General features: G+C 52.4%; 2 protein-coding genes across 8 annotated transcripts in view; one reads left to right on the forward strand and one right to left on the reverse strand.

The window, feature by feature from the left end:
* FAM163A (family with sequence similarity 163 member A) overlaps positions 1-8884 on the forward strand; it is a 48851-nt gene extending 39967 nt beyond the window's left edge. For 3 of the 6 annotated variants that reach the window (XM_053663684.1, XM_053663682.1, XM_053663683.1), the window contains exons 2-4: positions 679-773; positions 5342-5456; positions 5988-7608. In XM_053663684.1, coding sequence (XP_053519659.1) covers positions 5364-5456; positions 5988-6392 — 498 coding nt within the window. In that variant the 5' untranslated portion in view covers positions 679-773; positions 5342-5363 and the 3' untranslated portion in view covers positions 6393-7608. Of the gene's footprint in view, positions 1-678; positions 774-5341; positions 5457-5987; positions 7609-8477 lie in introns of those variants that run through there. The other 3 variants (XM_053663685.1, XM_037145859.2, XR_008391272.1) reach the window with 2 other exon arrangements.
* A 4196-nt stretch (positions 8885-13080) lies between these two features.
* LOC119049586 (torsin-1A-interacting protein 2) overlaps positions 13081-18252 on the reverse strand; it is a 30531-nt gene continuing 25359 nt past the window's right edge. For both annotated transcript variants that reach the window (XM_037145620.2, XM_037145619.2), the window contains exon 5: positions 13081-18228. In XM_037145620.2, coding sequence (XP_037001515.2) covers positions 17474-18228 — 755 coding nt within the window. In that variant the 3' untranslated portion in view covers positions 13081-17473. The remainder of the gene's footprint in view (positions 18229-18252) is intronic.

Genomic DNA, 18252 nt, shown 5'->3' on the forward strand with positions numbered 1-18252 from the left:
GAGTGCATATTTAAAGGATTTTGGTCTGAAGGGACCCCCACTAACTAGCCCACACTGGGCTTCTACATGTTTCGGTTGGGTCCTGCCTCCCCATCGCCAGGAGCAGGTCATCAGGATGATCTTGCCATTTCATAATGATCTTGTCAAACTTGTTTGACCACCGTCCAGTGGCCTTGCTGGCCTGAGGGGAGTTGGGATGTGGGGGAAAGGGGAAGGAGCATGCAGCTCGGGGCACTGGGAATGGACAGGCCCAGGGAGAGCAGGGAAGGGAGTGGGAAGGGGGGGCGGGGCCACCGAGAGAGGTGTCAGCCATGCAGGCACATCTCAGTCTCGGGGGAAGGGTCAGAATTCTCCAGTGGCGCATGAGAGAGGCAGCGGCTCCCTTCCCGGAACAGACAGCAGCTCTTGCCCAGCGCCCTGCTGCTGCTCTGGGCAGAGGGCTCTGCACAGTGGCACTGAGAGAAGGGAACAGGATGAGACAGGTGGTGGCCTAGAGTCTGTCCTGGGGTTCCTAGGCAGGGGACCTCAGAAACCCTGGCAGCTGTGGAGGTCAAGAAGGAAGCCCTTTTGGGGGCGTCTGCTCCAGAGGCTTGGGGTCACCACCTGGTGCCAACGTGAGCCTGTCTGTCCTCTCAGCCTCTCCTCCAGCTCTCTCTGAACTCCCCCTCTCTTTTCCAGCAGGGACTGATGCCCTTGGCCATGACGCACCCCCAACTGCTGTCTGCTCAGGCTCGGCCTGTGTGACTGAGTCATTGCTGGCCCAGCTGTTTCACGTAAGTAATGTGAGGCTCAGGCCAACCCCTCTACCCGCCAAAGAAGGTGAGGGGTGTGGGTGGGGAGGGAGCTCCAGAGAGTCCTGGTCACAGAGGGCAGGCCCTGGGAGTGCTTAGTTGGCAGCGGGTTTGTCCTTTTTGGCTATCATCAGTCCATGAGTTGGCCACCACTGAATCCACTCTGCCCAGGCCTGCTTGGCTGTGGGAGGGCACACGGGGCCTCTTCTGTCCTTGGGGAGCTACTCAGGAGGAGGCTGCTGTGGCAGAAACCCCACGGCACTGGGCCCTGGGTCCTCACTCAGACTCTTGCTGTGTGGCACCAGGCAAACCACTTAGTGGTCAGGCTTCCCCCACCCCGTGTGTGGGGTTTTTGTACAGTACAAAGAAGGTGTTAGTTCTCTTTAGCTGCATAACAAACCACCACAAACCGAGCAGCTTAAAATGGTATACACTGATGGTCTCATAGTCCCTGTGGGCCAGGACACCAGGCGTGGCCAGCGGGGTCCACCGGTCCAGGGTCTGACATGGGGCTGCATTCAGGGTGTCCCCTGGGCTTGCATTTGCACTTGAAAGCTCCACTGGGGAAGAATCCACGGCCACTCTTGCTTATGTGATCGTACAGTTCCTTTTGGGCCATTCCATAGAAGGGCTCGACTCCTACTGTCCCGTGGACTGAAGGACAGAGGCCACCTTCAGTTCCGTGTCACATGGGCCTCCCCAGCATGGCAACTTGCTGCATCAAGACCAGCAAAGGAGAACGTGGGCCAGCGAGAGAGAAGCCAGACTCTTCTGTCACCTATTCACAGCAGTGACATCCCCTCACCTTCGCTGTGTTCTGGTGGGTGGTCGCAGGTCCCAGGTCACATCCAGCCCTGAGGGGAGGGGAGTGCACAAGCCTGACTGCCAGGGCTCATTTGGGGCCATCTTAGAGCTGGCCCGTCGTAGGAGGGGGTTCAGATGAAAGCATGCTGTAAACTGTAGAGTCATGTTCACGTGCACTGAGTTACTGTTATCATTTGCATCTCATTGCAATGAGAAAATGAGCCTATGTGAAATACTGGAGAGCCATGTAGGATGCGGGAATCCCAAGGCTAAATTGAGCCCTTAGCTCCGGGCCCTCAGGGACACGGGCAGGAGCTTGGTGAGCTCGCTGCATGCCTCTACCCGCACCTTCTTGGTTTCTGGTTGTAAGGCCAGACTTAGGCAGCCATAGAATGTCTGGGTCTGCCTTTTCCCCTCAAATAACTGTGTATGAAGGATCTTTTAGCTTACAAGGGTCCCTGGCAAGCATGAGTCTCACTTTTCACTCACAGTCGTACCTGTAAACTCAGTTTCTGGTTAACTCTCTTACAAATGAGAAAGGTGGTCAGTTTCCAAACTTGGGTGGCTGGTAAGTGGTAATTGAGCCTCAAAGGGGCCTCCAGACCGACCCCTGACTGCCTGACTGCCTGCCCTGCCCCGCCCCCGCCCCACCCCCTGCCCTTCCCAAGCTATTTCTGCTCTATAGCCTCCAAGGTGCTCAAAGAGGGGAGGCCAGGCATGGAGGGCAGAAAGGGGGAGAGCACGGTTCTCACATGGCTTCATAATTCTCTGTCTCTGAAACTGGCTGGGCACAGCCCAGGGGGGCCAGACCAGGACTTCCAGCAGAGTGGGACCCTGCTGCTTCTCCCACTACCGGTCACTCCATGGGCTCTCATCAGTGAGCAGGGGAAGATGGAGTAGTATTTTAGTGAAGGTACACAAATCCTCCCAAGGCCATGCTTTATCCAACACCAAATATTCAGCTAACCCCTGAAGCCTGGCCCACCAGGTACCTGGGCAAAGTCTGGTCTTAAAGGATGAAGCTCAAGTCTGCAGAGAGGATGTGAGCTGAGAGCTGCAACTTGCTGCCCCCTGGTGGTGGATCAGAGTCATAACCTCCAGGCCTGTGGAAGCAGTAGTGTACCCGGAGATGATTAGCAAACTTTTATCAAGTACCCGCTGCTGTGTGCAGGGCACTGTGTATAATGCAGCAGGGAGATAAGCATAAAACAAAGCTCCTAATCCCAGAGGACTCATAATTTAGTGGAGGAGTCAAGATGTTCGCATGTGAGTGTTGACAAGCGTCTTTCCAAGTCAGGGTTGGAAAAATGGCACGTGGAAAGGCATTGCGGGGGGGGGGGGGGGGGGGAGACCAAGAGAGAGAAAGAGAGAGAGAGACCCTCCTAAAAGCCCTTCCGGAGCTCCGATCATCTCCAACAGAGTTAAACCCCTTGCCTGACTTGTAGGGTCTCCAGCTTTGCCCCTCCCCCACCCTGTCTGGGCCTTTCCAAACCCCTTAGGGGTCCTGGACCCCCACGTCCTTTCCTCCTCCTGCCCTGCCCACCATGTCCACTGGACAAGCTCCTGCTCAGCTATCAGGACTCTGCTCCAGCACAGCGTCCTCACTGGTCTGTGTGTCTCCAGTTGTGTGTCCTACACCAGATCTAAGGTGTGCTAAGTGTCTTTGCATCACGAGGCTACAAGCTCCTTGAGAACCAGACCTGCCTGAGGGGCAGAGGGCTCATGTGGGGGGGACGACGGAGGGTGAGGAGGGGAAGCATGGACGGAGTTGAGCCTGCAGGGGAGTGGGGCGGGGCAAAGCTTTCGATGTTTGCTCTACAAGTCCGTGCCCTGCAGGCAGTGTGATACCAGGAAGGCTCTGGGGGAAGACAGGGGCGTTGGGGTCGATGAGAGGCTAAACGTGGGTGGGGGGTGGTGCTCAGGGACAAACCAGTGAGATCGATTCAGAAGCCATTGCACTGGGGAAGGCATGACACGCAAAGTGTCTTCACTGATGCGTGGGGAACAGAAGGCTGGGGGGAGCCAAAGAAGAATTTGAGGATTTGAATGCCTGGGCAGTTAGGGGAACATCCTGTGGCCTTGTCAGACTCTACTATGCAAACTGATCCTCTGGGACCTTGCTAAAATGCAGATTCTGACTCCTTAGGCCTGTGGCAGGGGCCCGAGATGCTGCATTTCTAACCCACCCCCGGGGGCTGCCCGGGCTGGGGTGTGAAGCCTGCTCTGTGAGCAGGTCGAGTGCATTAGAAGCAGAGCCGGGTGCGTGCTGTGCTCTAGGACTCACGGTGAGGAGCAGACGGTGTCTTTGGGTGCAGAGAAAGGTGCCCCTTCTGCCAGGCAAACACAGCAGGGTGTGTGGCTCTGTGAGCAGAGTGCAGCTCGTGGTCCTGCGCCCACTTGCCCTTTAAGTAATGAACAGCCTGCAAAGCCCTTCACAGTGGCTCAGACGGAACCACTAACAGAGGCTGGAGGTGAGGGAGCCTGTGTGCAGTGCAGCCGAAGACTTTGCCTGAGTTCAAGCTGCCTGTCTGCCCACTAGCAGCCAGAGACAGAGCCAGAGCCCCAGCTCAGGGACTTGTAGGCTCATTGCCTACTTATTGCCATCACTGTGTGATGAAGCACACAGTGAGGGGAGCACAATGAGGTGAGGTGGAGCTCAGGGACCCATTGAACACGTGGGGCCTTTTTCAGGGGTAACACCCTTCTCCCAGCGTCTCTGCCCCTTCTGTTGTCTTGCAAGTCACCATTTCCCTACTGAATGTAAGTGCTCACAATCTTTCTTCCATCCTCAAGATGCCAAGGCTCCTCCCACCCTGCTGCTCTCTTGGTACCACCATCCCTGGTCCCCATGAGCCTGGGCCACTGAGAGAGCCCATTCAGTAGCCCACAAAGGGAGTCGGCCTGAGGCCAGGCTGCCTTACACCCAGAGCTGTCCTCTGTCCCATGAGCCCACATTAGCCAGGACATGGCTCCCCAGACCCACCGCAGCCTTCCTGGAGCCAGACGGCCACCTTCCTGCTTCCTTCCACCTTCCTGCTTCCTCTGGGCTCACCTGGCCCCCATTTTCCATGAGAGTTGGAAAGAGAGGAGAGACCCCACCCCTGCCCCCAAAGGAATGTGGGTTTGAGCCGGGACAGAATTAGGCAAAACTTTTGAGATTCAGACTGTGTCCCCTTACCTGGGTCAAGGTCAGGGACCCTGGCGTTTGCATTCTGGAGGGCAGTGATCGAGAGTGCAGCATTGGGGTGAACCAGGCTGGGTGGGATCTCAGCCAAATCAATCAGAGGCTCATTCAGCTCGTGCAAAATGGGGGTGATTAAGAACCAGCCCAGGGGTTTTCAGAGGATTAACTGAGATAACCAGGGGCTTGCTTAGGGCTCAGCCTCACAGACTAAGCCAGCCACCAGCGGAAGCCATTTTTCTTTGTGTCTTAGAGCCTTGGGTGGTGGAAGGGGTACAATTTAAGCAGGGTGTGAGGAGAGGGGACAAGCAAAGGAGAAGATAATTAAAGGAGAAAGATAGCGAAAGCCCTTGAAGCTGGGCAGAAACAGAAAAGCAGCGTTACGCCTTCACTTAGCACCCTGCCTCCTCTCCATGCTCTCTGCGCCATGAGCCCCTGCAGGAGGCTGGCCCTGGACACAGCCACCCCCTGGTGTCCCAGTGCCCGGGACCCTCCAAACCTCCAGCCGCGGGAAGAGCTCCAGAAGGGCCTCCGGCCCCAACCTAATCCCCGCATCTCTCGGCAGAGTTGGATGGGGCGTCGGGCGGATGACAGCGGGAACGGTTGTGATCACGGGCGGAATCCTGGCTGCGGTCATCCTCCTCTGCATCATCGCTGTCCTGTGCTACTGTAGGCTCCAGGTCAGTCCCGGGCCGCGGCCAGCAGCCACCAGCAAACGTTGTCCCCCCTGTGGGGACGGACACTGCAGGCCACTTCGGCCCAAAGCCAGGGAATGGGGGAGGTTTCGATCAAGGGTGCTGGGGTGGGGGGCAGTCCAAAGGGAGCTCTGCAGGCCCCACAGGGCACACTCAGGGCACCCAAAGAGAACTCGCAGTGCTGTGTCTCCGGCGAGGCTGAGATTTCAGGAGTGCTGGGAAGGGCGCCACTCTGGGGAGACGGCGAAAGCTGCTCCCGGCTGCCCCTCACCCCAGCCCTGTGCTCAGTATGGTTGTCTGACCCTCCCTCCCTCCTTCCCTGCCCCCTTGCCTCACCCAGCCACCACCAAGCAGTACACTGGGAAGTAGGGGAAGAAAGAGGGAAAGTCTTGCGAGGGTGGGAATCCATACTCGTGGGGCGTGGCCTCTGGTGCTGAGTTTGCTCAAGGGGGGGCGGGGGGAGCAGCGGTGCAGTGCGGTGCCACTCAAAGGGGGCCCTCCGCACTCTCCCCCCAGTATTACTGCTGCAAGAAGAGCAGAGAGGAGGATGCAGATGAGGAGGAGGACCACGACCGGCCCACCTCCCCTGGGGCGCCCCCCTGCAATGCCTGCAGCTCCCAAGTCCTGGACGGCAGAGGCGGCCTGGCGCCTCTCACCAGCGAGCCCTGCAGCCAGCCATGCGGCGTGGCAGCCCGCCATTGTGCCACTTGCTCCCCATACAGCTCCCCTTTTTACATACAGACGGCCGACATGGTGCCCAACGGGGGCGGAGGCGAGAGGCTGTCCTTCGCTCCCACGTACTACAAGGAGGGGGGCCCCTCGTCTCTCCAACTGGCAGCACCCCAGAGTTACCCGGTGACGTGGCCCTGCTCTGGGCGTGAGGCCTTCACCAATCCAAGGGCTATTAGTACAGACGTGTGACCCTCTCCCCGCCACCGTCCCCAACGCCTACCATCACTGAGACCCCAGCCGGAGGCCTGGGGTGAGCGGCCCACCCCTCCAGCATGCCACAAGGACTGTCTCCTGCGCAGGAAGGCTCAACGGGACTGAAGCCATCACGTGCATTGACAGCCAGGGCAGGGCCTGGTCCCCTGGCCCAGAGGCGGACTGACAGGTTGAGCTGGCAGCTTTGCTGTTTCTCTGGTGGGACTTTCCTCCGGCCAGCTCACACCCCGCTTCCCTCACTGCCCCAGCTTCACCAGACTGCGAGAAGAACGGAGGCTCTGCAGAGGTCTGGAGGCCCCCAGAGTCCTTGGGGGGTGAAAGAAAGGGGGACAGGGGACAACTAGGATGCCACAGAATTTGAGAAGGAAGAGGAGAGCTAAGGGGACCCCTCCAGGACTTCCTTGCTAACACGAACCCAAAGCCAATTTACAATCTCGTTTTGTGTTTTTTGGTTGTCATGGAGACCACACAGCCCCGTAGCTGCTCAGACACACATGTGGATTCCTGAGTCCATCACAGCTCTGCCCCTTTCTTTGTGGCATGTGCTGAGTTGGCTTTAAAAGCATAAGGTGACTGCAGGGAATGCACCAAAAAGTGGCTGCCTGACCCTGTCTCCCCACGGACCCTTGCTTTGCTGTGGGAACCAGCTGCCTAGCTGAGAACCTTTTCCACGTTATGTTGCCAGGGTTCAAGTAGCTTCGTGAGGTCCTGCTGACGGCCTCCAGGGCCGCGGTCCCCCACACCAAGCAACACGCGTGGCTTCAATCCTGTGGGGGCGTGTGCATTCTCAGGTGTGCGCACACACACCTGTCACCACCCGCACACAGGCTTTGCTGCCTTTGGGAACCGCAGAGAGGGAGGGTCTCGGATGTAGCGACTAGAAAGAGCAATCTGACCCCCAGGCAGCAAGGGCAAAAGGTGATTGAGGGACCGACCCCCGCAGCAGGTACTGGATGGGCCATGACACAGGAGAGCCAGACCACCCCTCCCACCAGGGACAGCTGTCCTCCCTCCTGAGGACAAGAGGGATCTGACTTAGCAATTGGATTCAGCTTGCTGCCCCCTCTCAACTCTCAGTGGCCCCCTGCTCACCCCCCTCCATCTCCCAGTGAGGGCCTGCTCATCTCTGTCCCTTCCGAGCCCCAAGTCCAGCTCCCTCTTCCCACTGATAGCTTGGCCATGGCCTTATGCCTCCGATGTGAATGCATCCGATGAGTTTTCCAGTTGCCTGTGCAGTAAGGGGTGGCAGCACCCCCTCTAAAAGGCATAACAACCCCCTACCCACTCCTGAGTCACTGAACACTGCAGAGGGCAGGGTGGGTCAGCAGCTGGCCCCTCTGCTGAAATCTCCGTTTCGCATCTGAGAAAGAGCAGGGTGCAGTCGGGGCAGGGGGAAGAGAACCCACCACACCTCCACAGCACTCCGCTCAGGCTCCTGTCACCCTGCAGCTCAGTCTGTAATGAAGGCGCACTGGGTTGAGACTCCAAGGACCTGTCTGGTCACACTTGGGTCATCAGCTCTCAGACCAGTCTTATCTTCTCTGAGACCCCATTTTCCCCAGGAAACCGAGAGCTGGCCTGATGGACTCCGAGGGACCGTGAGTGCGCCAGGAAGCCAGGGTTAGCTGGACTGCCAGGATGTGCTCTCGTGCCCTGGCCCTGTGCTCTCGCCAACTGCACAACCCTGGGTACAGGCGTGCGTGCTGGGGGATGAAGGACAGGATTAGCACACACAGGATTAGCAGGCAAAAAACCATTTTAACTGTCCGTGAAAAGCACACGTTTGTCTGACTCTCCTGTGGGTGACCTCAAACAGTAGCATTTCTCTTATACCAGGAGGCAGCTCCAGGTGGAGGTAATGAGACCTGTCCCCGAGTCCAGAGGGACCAGCTAAGGACAGCAGCTCTGACATACCCCTGCCACAGCCTGTCCTGACTGGGCCGAGTGCACCCCAGCAGCCCTCGCCACCGCTTCCTGGCGACCCGCCCCGAGTCACCTCCAGCGAGGGCTGTCCCTCCTTCCCCCAAAACCACAGTGTCAAGGTACCTCTTGCCTTTGCAGAAATCAAGACAGCCTGGTCAAGTCATCTGCTTCTCACCCCTGATCTCTTGGGGGTCCCTACGTGAAAAGCATCTTGCTGGGCCCTGGCTGCTTACCCTTCCCAGCCTAGCACCGCATCTACCCACACATGAAAATCTGTCCAGGGCGGTGGAGAGCTGGTGGGCCCAGGCTCTCCCGCACACAGGCCCGTGTCGCTCGGGGCCCAGGCTTGAGATCGCCCATCACCCTCCCTAGAGCCTCAAGGGCCGCACCTGTGCAAGAGCCGGCTCACCTCACTCACCTGTGAGGCCCTTTCTAGCCATGGGACACTGGACACTTTACGAACTGCACCCTCCGTGGGAAGAGCGAGGCCGTTCCCAGCCCACCCTCCCCGCCAGCCCTCCACTGCTCCTGCCGCGGATTTCTCCTCCTGCATCTTTGATAACTGGGAGTCACAACCAAGTTGATGTCAATAAATGAGTTTGAAATAGAAATCCCACAGTCTTTCGTTCGTCACCTGGGGTGGGCAACTGGGCACGGATTGAAGCATGGAAACTCTTTTTCATCACCCAGAATATCCATTTTCAACACCAAAGTTGTCTACCAGCCTCCTCTCCCTTCCTGTGTCCACACCAACCGATCCCCTCCACCACATTGTCAGCTGCTCTCCCTGCCCCCATTGCCTGGGTCTGAGCTCCCACCCAGGGAAGATGTGTGGTTCGTGGGAAAGGGCTCCCGGAGGTGGCAGTGGCCCTGCCGACGATGGGGCGCCTCTCGGGGGAGCAACCCAGGCATCAGCCCCTCCTGCCCCCACTCCACCTTCGCTGTTCAGGCCTCTGGTGTCCCCACCTGTAGCTCTGGGTTCAGTCACCCCGTCCGAGGAGACCCAGAGTGTCACATGACCAGCCCCTGCATGTGGGAAGGGAGGGAAGAGACTTTGGGGACCAGATCCTCAGCCCTGACCCCGGCAGAGACCACAGGAGCAGGAGCAGTGGGTGAGGACCGGGAACCAGGAGTCAGCTTTGTGTGGAGAGTGAGGGGGAGTGGCAGAGGGGGAGGGGCAGCGTGGATCTGTGTGGGTGCCGGGGAGTGTGTATGAGAAAGAGAGAGAGAGAGAGATGCTCTCTCTCCACCTCGGGGCCACCGGGAGCCCTGCCTACAGCTGGCTGGGCAGCAGGCGGCCTGGGTTCAGCAGTCCAGCACACCCCTCTCTCCAGGGGGCCGCCCCCCACAGTCTCAGGTAAGCTACTTCCCCACGAGGTCCTTCCCCAAGGGTGGCTGGTCCCTCAGGGAAGACTCGCCCAGGCCCCAAGGGGAGCATGCAGTCCCCACACTTCCTGTCTCTCCTGTCATCGACTTTCCCCGCCACACACACACACACACACACACACACACACGCTGCCAGCAAGGGACCCCAGGCACAGCTGGCAGTTGGGGCGTAGGTGATGCAGCCCTCTCTCCCCGAGGGTCCTAGGCCTGCTCCACCCAGTGGGCAGGACCATCTGGGACTTCACAAGTGTCAGCGTCCAAAGGCTTGGTGGCTGACTCACGCTGGGCATCCATCACCTTCCCTCCAGGTCTCCTCGGAAGATCACAGGCTCATCGGCCCTGGCCACAGACACCTGGTCACCAGGAGGAACACGTGGCTTCAGTGCTGGTTGCTGCAGGTACAAGCCAGGTGCTGACTCCACCCCACCCCACGCTAATACCAATGGATCCTCCTGGGCTGGGTGTTGCCTTGGGCCAGAGGTTTCCTACCTTTGGGAATCGCATGAAGCACCGCTGCCCTGAGAGGGGGTGTGTTCTGGGTCTAATTCAACCTCCCAAAATGAAAGCAGAGGCCTGACCCTCCTGATAGCGTCCTCTGAATTCTTTCTCCAAACACAGTCCCTGACCAAAGGGGTCCAGAGTGATCAGGAGACTCCGAACCCCAGACCCCTGTGTCCTGAGGGTCTCACCAGCCCCTCACCCTTCCCTCCTTTGCCTTTGCCTCCCTCCCCGCACCCAGCCACCAGGACCCCATCTCATGGGGAGTCATGAGCTGGTGACAATGAGTGAGAAGGAACCTAAAGGAGAAAAATTAAGAATTGAGAATTTTAATTAGGGGAAAAGTGGTCATATAAAATATGCCTGAGACAGACGTTGGAAGAATACACAAAAAAACTGACAAAAAATGGTTTCCTCCTGGGAGGAAGTGGGCAGCCGATGAGATGGGAGGAGAAAGAAAGCCTTTCAGTGTCTCCCTTGTCGTATTATTTTCAATGTCTAACTTTCACATTGGTATTTTTCTCTGAGTTAAATTCCACCAAAAATGTGCCTGAGGACAGGGCGCATTCCTGACGGTCACAAGGGGTCCCCGTGTCCACCTGGGAGCAGAGCCCCGGGACGACGCCCGCAGAGGCCTCTGCTCTGACCTGGGACTGTGAGAGGCGCCGCATTGCCACAGAGCGGCCGGCTGGGGGTGTCGAGCCCCCCTAACGTGCCGCCACATTTGAGTCCTTGAAGCTTTGAGGCTGGGACCTGGCTGCCAGGGGTCCCCTCCGGGGAATCCCCACAGGCACAGGGTCCTCTGGGACACAAGCGTGACGTGGTTTTCTCCCCTTGAGGCAGAAGACTAGAGGCAGAAGACAGTAATAATTTTTTGTTATGGTAAGATGTGGATAACATAAAGTTTACAATTGTAACCATTTTGAGTTGGAATTACATGCCCAATGTCATGCAAACATCACTGCTGTTTCCAAAGCTTTTTTGTCACCCCCAACAGAAACTCTGTAAACACTTACGTTTGGATTCTTTTTAACTACTATATTTTAGTTTTATATTAAAACAAACTTATAAGGGAGGCTGCTCCTGCCAGTCCTGCCAGAAAGAGGGGGCTCTGCCATAGGGGGGGTAGGGTGATGGGGGGTCCTCTCTTCCCTCCTCCCACGAGGAGATGCCTTAAGCACAAACTGGCTTCAGGTAAACTCCAGAAATAACAGCGTTGGAATGTAGCTTTGCAGCTTATTCTGAGGGAAAGGTGAGGGGAGGCCTGAGCAGGCAGCATTTTTTAAGGTGAAAAGGAATAGGATTTGGACCAGCCAGGAGGAGCAAGACCCTCTGGGCAGGCAGAGTGGAGGCCAGGCCTCCTTGTGCCCCAGCTGGCAGCACACTCGGGGGCCCTGCCAGTCAACAGGATGCAAGCGAGGTCTCGGGCCGACACTCGTGCATCCCCAGGCAGAAGCCGTCCACCAGGGCAGCCCCGGGATTCATCTCCGCAGTGGACCTCACTGCACTGGGCATGCTCCACGGGGCAGCCACCTGTCCCCGCACGGTCCCCCAGCTGCCACAGTGAGGGAGCACTGGCTGGAGAGGAGGAAGGGGGAGGGAAAGGGGAAGGAGAGCCGACCAGCTGCAACCCAGATTGGGCACAGGAACTTCAACCAAACAGATGTTCCAACACGCACGGGGTCTGCGAGCTCAGACTGCAGGATTTGAGTGTGAATGCATGTGCATCAGGTATCCAGAAAGGGTCCATGCCTGCCCCTGCAAAGAAAAAGAAGTAAAAAAACAAACCAGGAATTTTCCCAGTCCTGCTCACCCCCCCCCAATGACTTTTCATTTACAACTCTAACCCTACACTCCAAGCTTCAACCCAAACCTGACATGTTCTTCAAACCTTTTCTGTGATTTAGTGACTTACTCCTGGGCCACCCCTAGAAGGCGCCACTCCCTTTCTGCCCCTCTGTGGAGGGTGGAACACTGGTATTTGGTGTACCCCTTATCTTCCAGGGTACACAGGCTGTCCGTGGAGGGTGGTTTCATTGCTGCCCCCTTCCAGCCCCCCGCACAGTGCTCTCTGCATAGTTTGCAGTCAGCCCACCTACAGAGAAAGGAGGCGGCAGCTGCTGCTGCAACCTGAGGTGAGTGCTTGGAAAATCCTTTGGGAAAATCCTTTGTTCTTCGTTCTCAGGCTCCTCTTATCCTTGGACTTGAGCCTATTCCACTGAAAGCTCATGTTTTAAGACATGCAAGCTCCTGAGAATTCCTATTTTTCTAAACTAAAAAAAAAAAAAAATCAGATTTCCAAAATTGAATTCAGATCTGATAGAAAACTACTCTAATGAACTATACCAATCAATTTTCTGTGTTGAGTTGAGGAGAGACTAGCAGGGACGGAAAGCCAAGGGAAGGGGTAAGAGGCTGAGACTCCTGTTCGGGTGCTGCTGCTTGGATTCTTGTTTGACAACACTCTAAGGCAGAAACTGTTGACACGCGCTGGACTCCCCCACCCCCAATGCACCAATGAGCAACAACCACATTTAAGAACACATTTTCTATCAGCACACCCCAGGTTAGGAGCAGTTCCCAAGCCTCTTCTTACAACCCCACTCTCCCTCTTACCCAAAAAGCCTCATGAAGTAGGACTAGCACCCAAAGAATGCGCAGCCCAAAGAACAGCAGCTTCTAGGCTCAGCATCTGCACTGTATGCTGTTAATTAGGGCCCCGAGGCCACCTGACCTACACACACAGCATTCCTGGCTCCTGAATCTGCCAAACGAGAGCAGTTTTTCCCACCATAGATGACCACAGGCCCATCTCTATAAACTCGCCATTTTTGGAAATAGAACAAAGAATCAGTCAACAGAGAAAAATCAAGATTTATTTTTGGTAAAACCAAACAACTGCTTTGAATAAGGCACATTCTTCAACATCCCTAAGAAACAGATGCAAAAGCAACCCCATTGGACGTCCGAGAATGCCAAGAACTTGGACCCAAATACTGGCAAAAGTCCACTTTTTTGTTAAACAGAAAATAAAAATGGCAGCTGTGTTTCAAAGTCAGTGTGCTGCTTCTTTCTCTGATGGCAGGGATGGCGAACAGATCTGCACCTCGAGTAACCTGATCAACTGGGAGCCGCTGTGACTAGCTTCCTGCTGATGAGGCTGGGGCTCAAGGGAAGGCAGGCCGGGCCTTACATCCTGCCACTCTGCCCCACCACGACGGCGGTGCTCCTGAGTCCAAAATGGTCCTTTTAATTCAGGTAAGTGCTCTTAGCTAAGGGCAAATTTCGTTTATGAGCCCCGATGAGGAAACGAGGGGAATCATTTCCCATGGCAGGAACCAATCTCTGGATTTTTAAAGACATCGAAACAAGCTGATAGAGACCATGGGTAATACTGGAAGGGAAGGCACTGAAGACTCATTTATCTTTACAGATTATTTGCAGGTTAGGGGATGCTGCTTGTATTCTCAGGCCATTTGGGTAAGGCCAGTGCTCTTTCTTAACCTACACATACATTTTTAAAGCCAGGTAGAGAAGCAAGCTGTGATAGGGCAGTTTATTAGTTAGAAATGAGTTTTAATAGTCCGGTCTCAGTCTCAGTGAGGCACACTTAGGCCACAACTTAACACCAAAACTGCCAATAAATAGGAAGAAGGCGTATTTTAAAGTCCTCTGGAGAAACTGTTTTACACGGATATTTTAGTTTAGTTCTCTCTAGAATTGGTAACACCTTTTCTGCAAATTTGTCATTATTCACAAGTGTGTGACTCTTAAGGCTCAGTATGTGATCATCTCATAGAAACCTTGAGAAAAAAATTTAAATAAACATTTTGTATTTCCTTGGGTTGTGATTAAGGGATTGGTAATCAATGATATCCTAAATTCTTATATAAAGACAAGTATGAGCAGTGGTACACAGTGTTGAAGGTGCTTTAATTTTGAAAACAAAATCACTATGACTTTTCAAATTAAAAAATAAAATATAGTATGCTCAGACTGGCAAACAAAATATTAAAATGAACACTGATATTAACTACATATTTGACTTGAAAAACAGATTTAAAAACTGCTTTTATGAAATAATATATTGAGCACTTTACAAATACGTACTGGCTTATTTTTTTAATTGTTTTATTTTCAAATGACAAAAAGTTTTCATGTTGCTATTTGAAAGTACTTCTTCACAAATAAGCTACATAAATATAAAATCATTCCCATTAAATGATAACCCTAATCAGATACAAAAATTACATTTTCTGTTCAACATTCATTTTTGAAGTCCTAGATGCCTGTATATGCCGAGTAAACATTTTGGTTGGAGACGTGCCCATATAGTTCTGGTGAAGATCACATTGCTGAATCATCACATTCATGTGTTATATTTGTTATTGTCAGTGCTCATTATGCCACCTGCCTTTAACAGATAAAAGTATAATTCAAGCAATTAAAAATTGTGAAAAGGTCAAAACCAGCTCAGCATCTAGCACTGTTCACAGGGGTCCTTAGCTGGGTAGGGGTAGAGATCACAGAATGCTGAGCTTTACCACTGTAAGCTGGGAGGCTTTCAAATGAAATTCACTCAAACTATTTGATTTAAAAAAATAGAAACAATATCATTACTACCTCTAGTGATATGAATCCCCTGGAACTTCTTTGCCAACCCTTAGAGACTAGCTGGGAAACCTAAAATTTATCCCACAGGAGCAAAACTCAAGTCCAGAGACAATTTCCCATTCCACCAGTTGCTTCTAGGATGCTGGTGTCAGTCAAAAAGTGTTTATGTTAATACATGATGTGATGAGAGCTATTCTGCGATAGTAACTAAATGGTGGTGTCTGGGTGTCACGTGCCCACAAGTTTTTGTTCTAAAGTCAAATAAAACAAAACATCTATTATAGGAATGAAAGATGAACTATTGGACACACAAAAGAAAATCTGGAAACTTGAAAAATGTGAAAATAGAAACAATCAAGTAGAAATTAACCTAAGAGTCTATTAGATATGCATTTTATTTGTTCCTTTAAGAATATAAAGTTTTATGCTTTAAAAATAATAATTTTTCCTAAGAAGACCCAGAGCTAATAATATACTGCTTCTTTTCAGTGATTTCTGAAGTAGTCGAGAGAGAACTGACAAGTTTCAGATGACTGCCCTCATCCATGGAACAGGTTTTTTTTTTAACAAAGACTGAACAGTAAAAAAGTTGTAATTTTTTGAAATTTCCTTTTCTAAATTGTATTTAAAGGAAATAATGAAACACCATGTTCAACTGAATGAAGACACAAGAGCCTTTGTTTCAACTCTGACCTGAATCACTGACATTAGACACACACAGATCACAGGGTTCCTTCGAGATCTGAGGCAGCCAGGGCAGCTGGCCCACGAAGCAGTTTTGCAAGGCACCATTGGTTTGGGTATAATGCTAGCATCTGAGATCTAGAAATGCAGGAAAAGATTCGACTATGGTATACAGATCTTTCTTCAGTTTATTTCCTCTCAGTGTATGTTGGATTGATATTCTATTCACCATGCTTTAACTTTTTATTCAGGTAGGCCTTTCCTCAACTCTGTTAGAAGGTTCCTTCATAAAAATCCCAAATGAAAGTAGTTCCTTTAGGTATGTCTCTACTTTGGTTAGAAGATTTATCTGTTTTTCCTGCAACAGATATTTTCAAATAGATTCTTCAATAAAGATACCAATATCTTCTTACCGTTTCCAAAATTCCTTGCATTCTTTAATCATATGACCTCTCTGCTCTCATACCAGCAGGGAGGCCAAAACCTAGCTGAAACATTCCAGGAGTAGTTGAAATGGCCCAGGAGCATGGTGGTAGTTTCCAGGACTGCCATGTAATGGGACAGACCCTTCATTAGGTCAAGATCATTTCCTAGAGTTCTGCTTTCAGAGCTGAAATTTAAACAAACAAGAAAATCTACTATCTTTGTAAACGCTGTCTCAATCTTTCTAATAGTCACAGAACATAGGTCCAACAATTAATATTGACCATTAGACCCTCTTGGAAATTATCTACCATTTTTGCTTTCTTTCACTAAGCATATGTCTCTTGCATTTCTTTAATTCTTAACTGAATGGTACTTCTAACTAGCAGATAAATAAATGAGGTGCATTATATAATGTTCTATTACTGCTTAACAAGTAAACTGTGGTAAAGGCATGCTAATGTACCTATGTAAATTTTACTATTCATTTGGTTATTAAATTTTTTTCCTCTTAAAGGACACTCACACTCTCATTCTAGACCATTATAAAATTCCATTCAGGGGAGAGAGAACTGATGACCAACAGAAATTAAGAAAAGCATCAGAAATATGCTAGTAGATACTACTTTAAACATTCTGCTGTTCATCTGTAGGTCTTTGACTTCTATAAAAAATGTGTCTGTGCAATAAATGTATATCGTATCTTCTTCCTACTCATAATTTTAATACATTCATTTTTTCTACCCATTTCCTGTCTTCTAAGATTGTTTCTTGCTCAATCAGGGGTTTTCAAACTCCACTATCAGCGGAACTCTCTGTTCCCACAGAATCTTATAAAGAATCCCCATGAAAGAGCTGAAGCACTGTTTTAATACAAAGGGGTCGGGGGTCTGGGTGGAACAGTAGACACAGCGTGAAAATCACTGCCCTGTACAATTCAGAAGAGCTGAGGTAAAGGTGCAGCCAATTAAAATTCCTTCATTCCCAGTGATTATAAACAATCCCCCACCATTTCCCATGAAAAAAACACACTTTTTGAGTACAGCTGCTTTTATCTCAGCTCACTAACAGAAAAAAAAAAAGCACAGTGACTTACATAAAGCATTTAGCTATTTGAATACAAATTCCCTTTTTTCATACTGTTCAAAAAGTGCAAATTAGTATAAAATGTAATCCCACCACCAGGCTATTAAAATTAGCTTTTGAAACATTTCACATATGATACAAAAATCACTCTGTAGTTACTCTGCCAAGATTGTTTTCCTGTGCAATAATTCTGCTGCTGTATTTTTAGATTAAAAAAACCCGCAGTTATATATATCATGCTATATTTCAAACCCGATTTGCTTGAAAGGCAAGGAAACAAAGTCAGGTCAGCTTTTAGCTTGGCCATGCTTAGCTTGTAAGAACTGCAAGAAGTGAAAAATAAAAGATTATTTTCCCTCCAAACAGCTCCCCTGCACTTTTCAGGCGGCGTCCTCGCGCCCGCCCCTGAGGCTCCCACGGCCTCGCGCGCAGGCGCACTGGGCTCACAGCTGGCAGCCCTGCTCCTCTATGCGCTTCACCGGTTGCACCGGCAGCACCAGGTGGGAGATGCGGCTCCACAGCCCGCTCAGCTTGTCCGAGTCCATGTGGTTGAAGGAGTGGGGCGTGTTCGAGTTGGTGAACCGCGCCCAGAGAAGATCTCTCACTTTTTCTTCCGTTTCCCTCGGGCCGACACTCGCTTCTAACGTCTCGTCCTCGAGGAGAACCGTCAGCACCAGGGCCACATCCTTGAAGGCGGCGTTCTCGTGGTCGCAGTACTTGTAGAAGATGAGGGTGGAGCCCGCGGGAAGGGACTCGAAGCGGTGCACCACGGCGGCCTTCTGGCCGTTCTCGAAGCCAGAGCTCAGCTCCATGTCAACCAGCAGCTTGACCGTGTCGCTATCCTCCGAGGTCCGCCCGGCCCCGTCGATCTGGATGGCGGAGACTTTCTGGGAGGAGGTGTAGGCGTCGGCGACGCGATGGCTGAGGCACTTCAGGGTCTCTCTTCCCTCCCGAGCTGCCGTGAAGATGATGGTGGCCGGCTCGGTGGGGTTGGAGGCGTTGAGGTGCTTCTGGAGGAACTTCCGGCCCCGCTGCCACATGAAGGAACTTTGGCCCGGAAACGCTTCCTTCAGCTGACCGAACTGGGCCAGGAAGGCCTCCAGGGCCGGGTTTCGGGACACGTGCTGGGCCGGGAAGTAGCTGTGAACCGAGTTCAGAACGACAACCATGGCAACCAGGAAGCCGAGAATGACGGGGCCTGTCGGGGAATGAAAAGGATAAA

The sequence above is a fragment of the Artibeus jamaicensis genome, unplaced genomic scaffold (assembly GCF_021234435.1).
Source record: "Artibeus jamaicensis isolate MK-2021 breed Jamaican fruit bat unplaced genomic scaffold, CSHL_Jam_final contig_327, whole genome shotgun sequence".
Taxonomy (NCBI): Eukaryota; Metazoa; Chordata; class Mammalia; order Chiroptera; family Phyllostomidae; genus Artibeus; species Artibeus jamaicensis.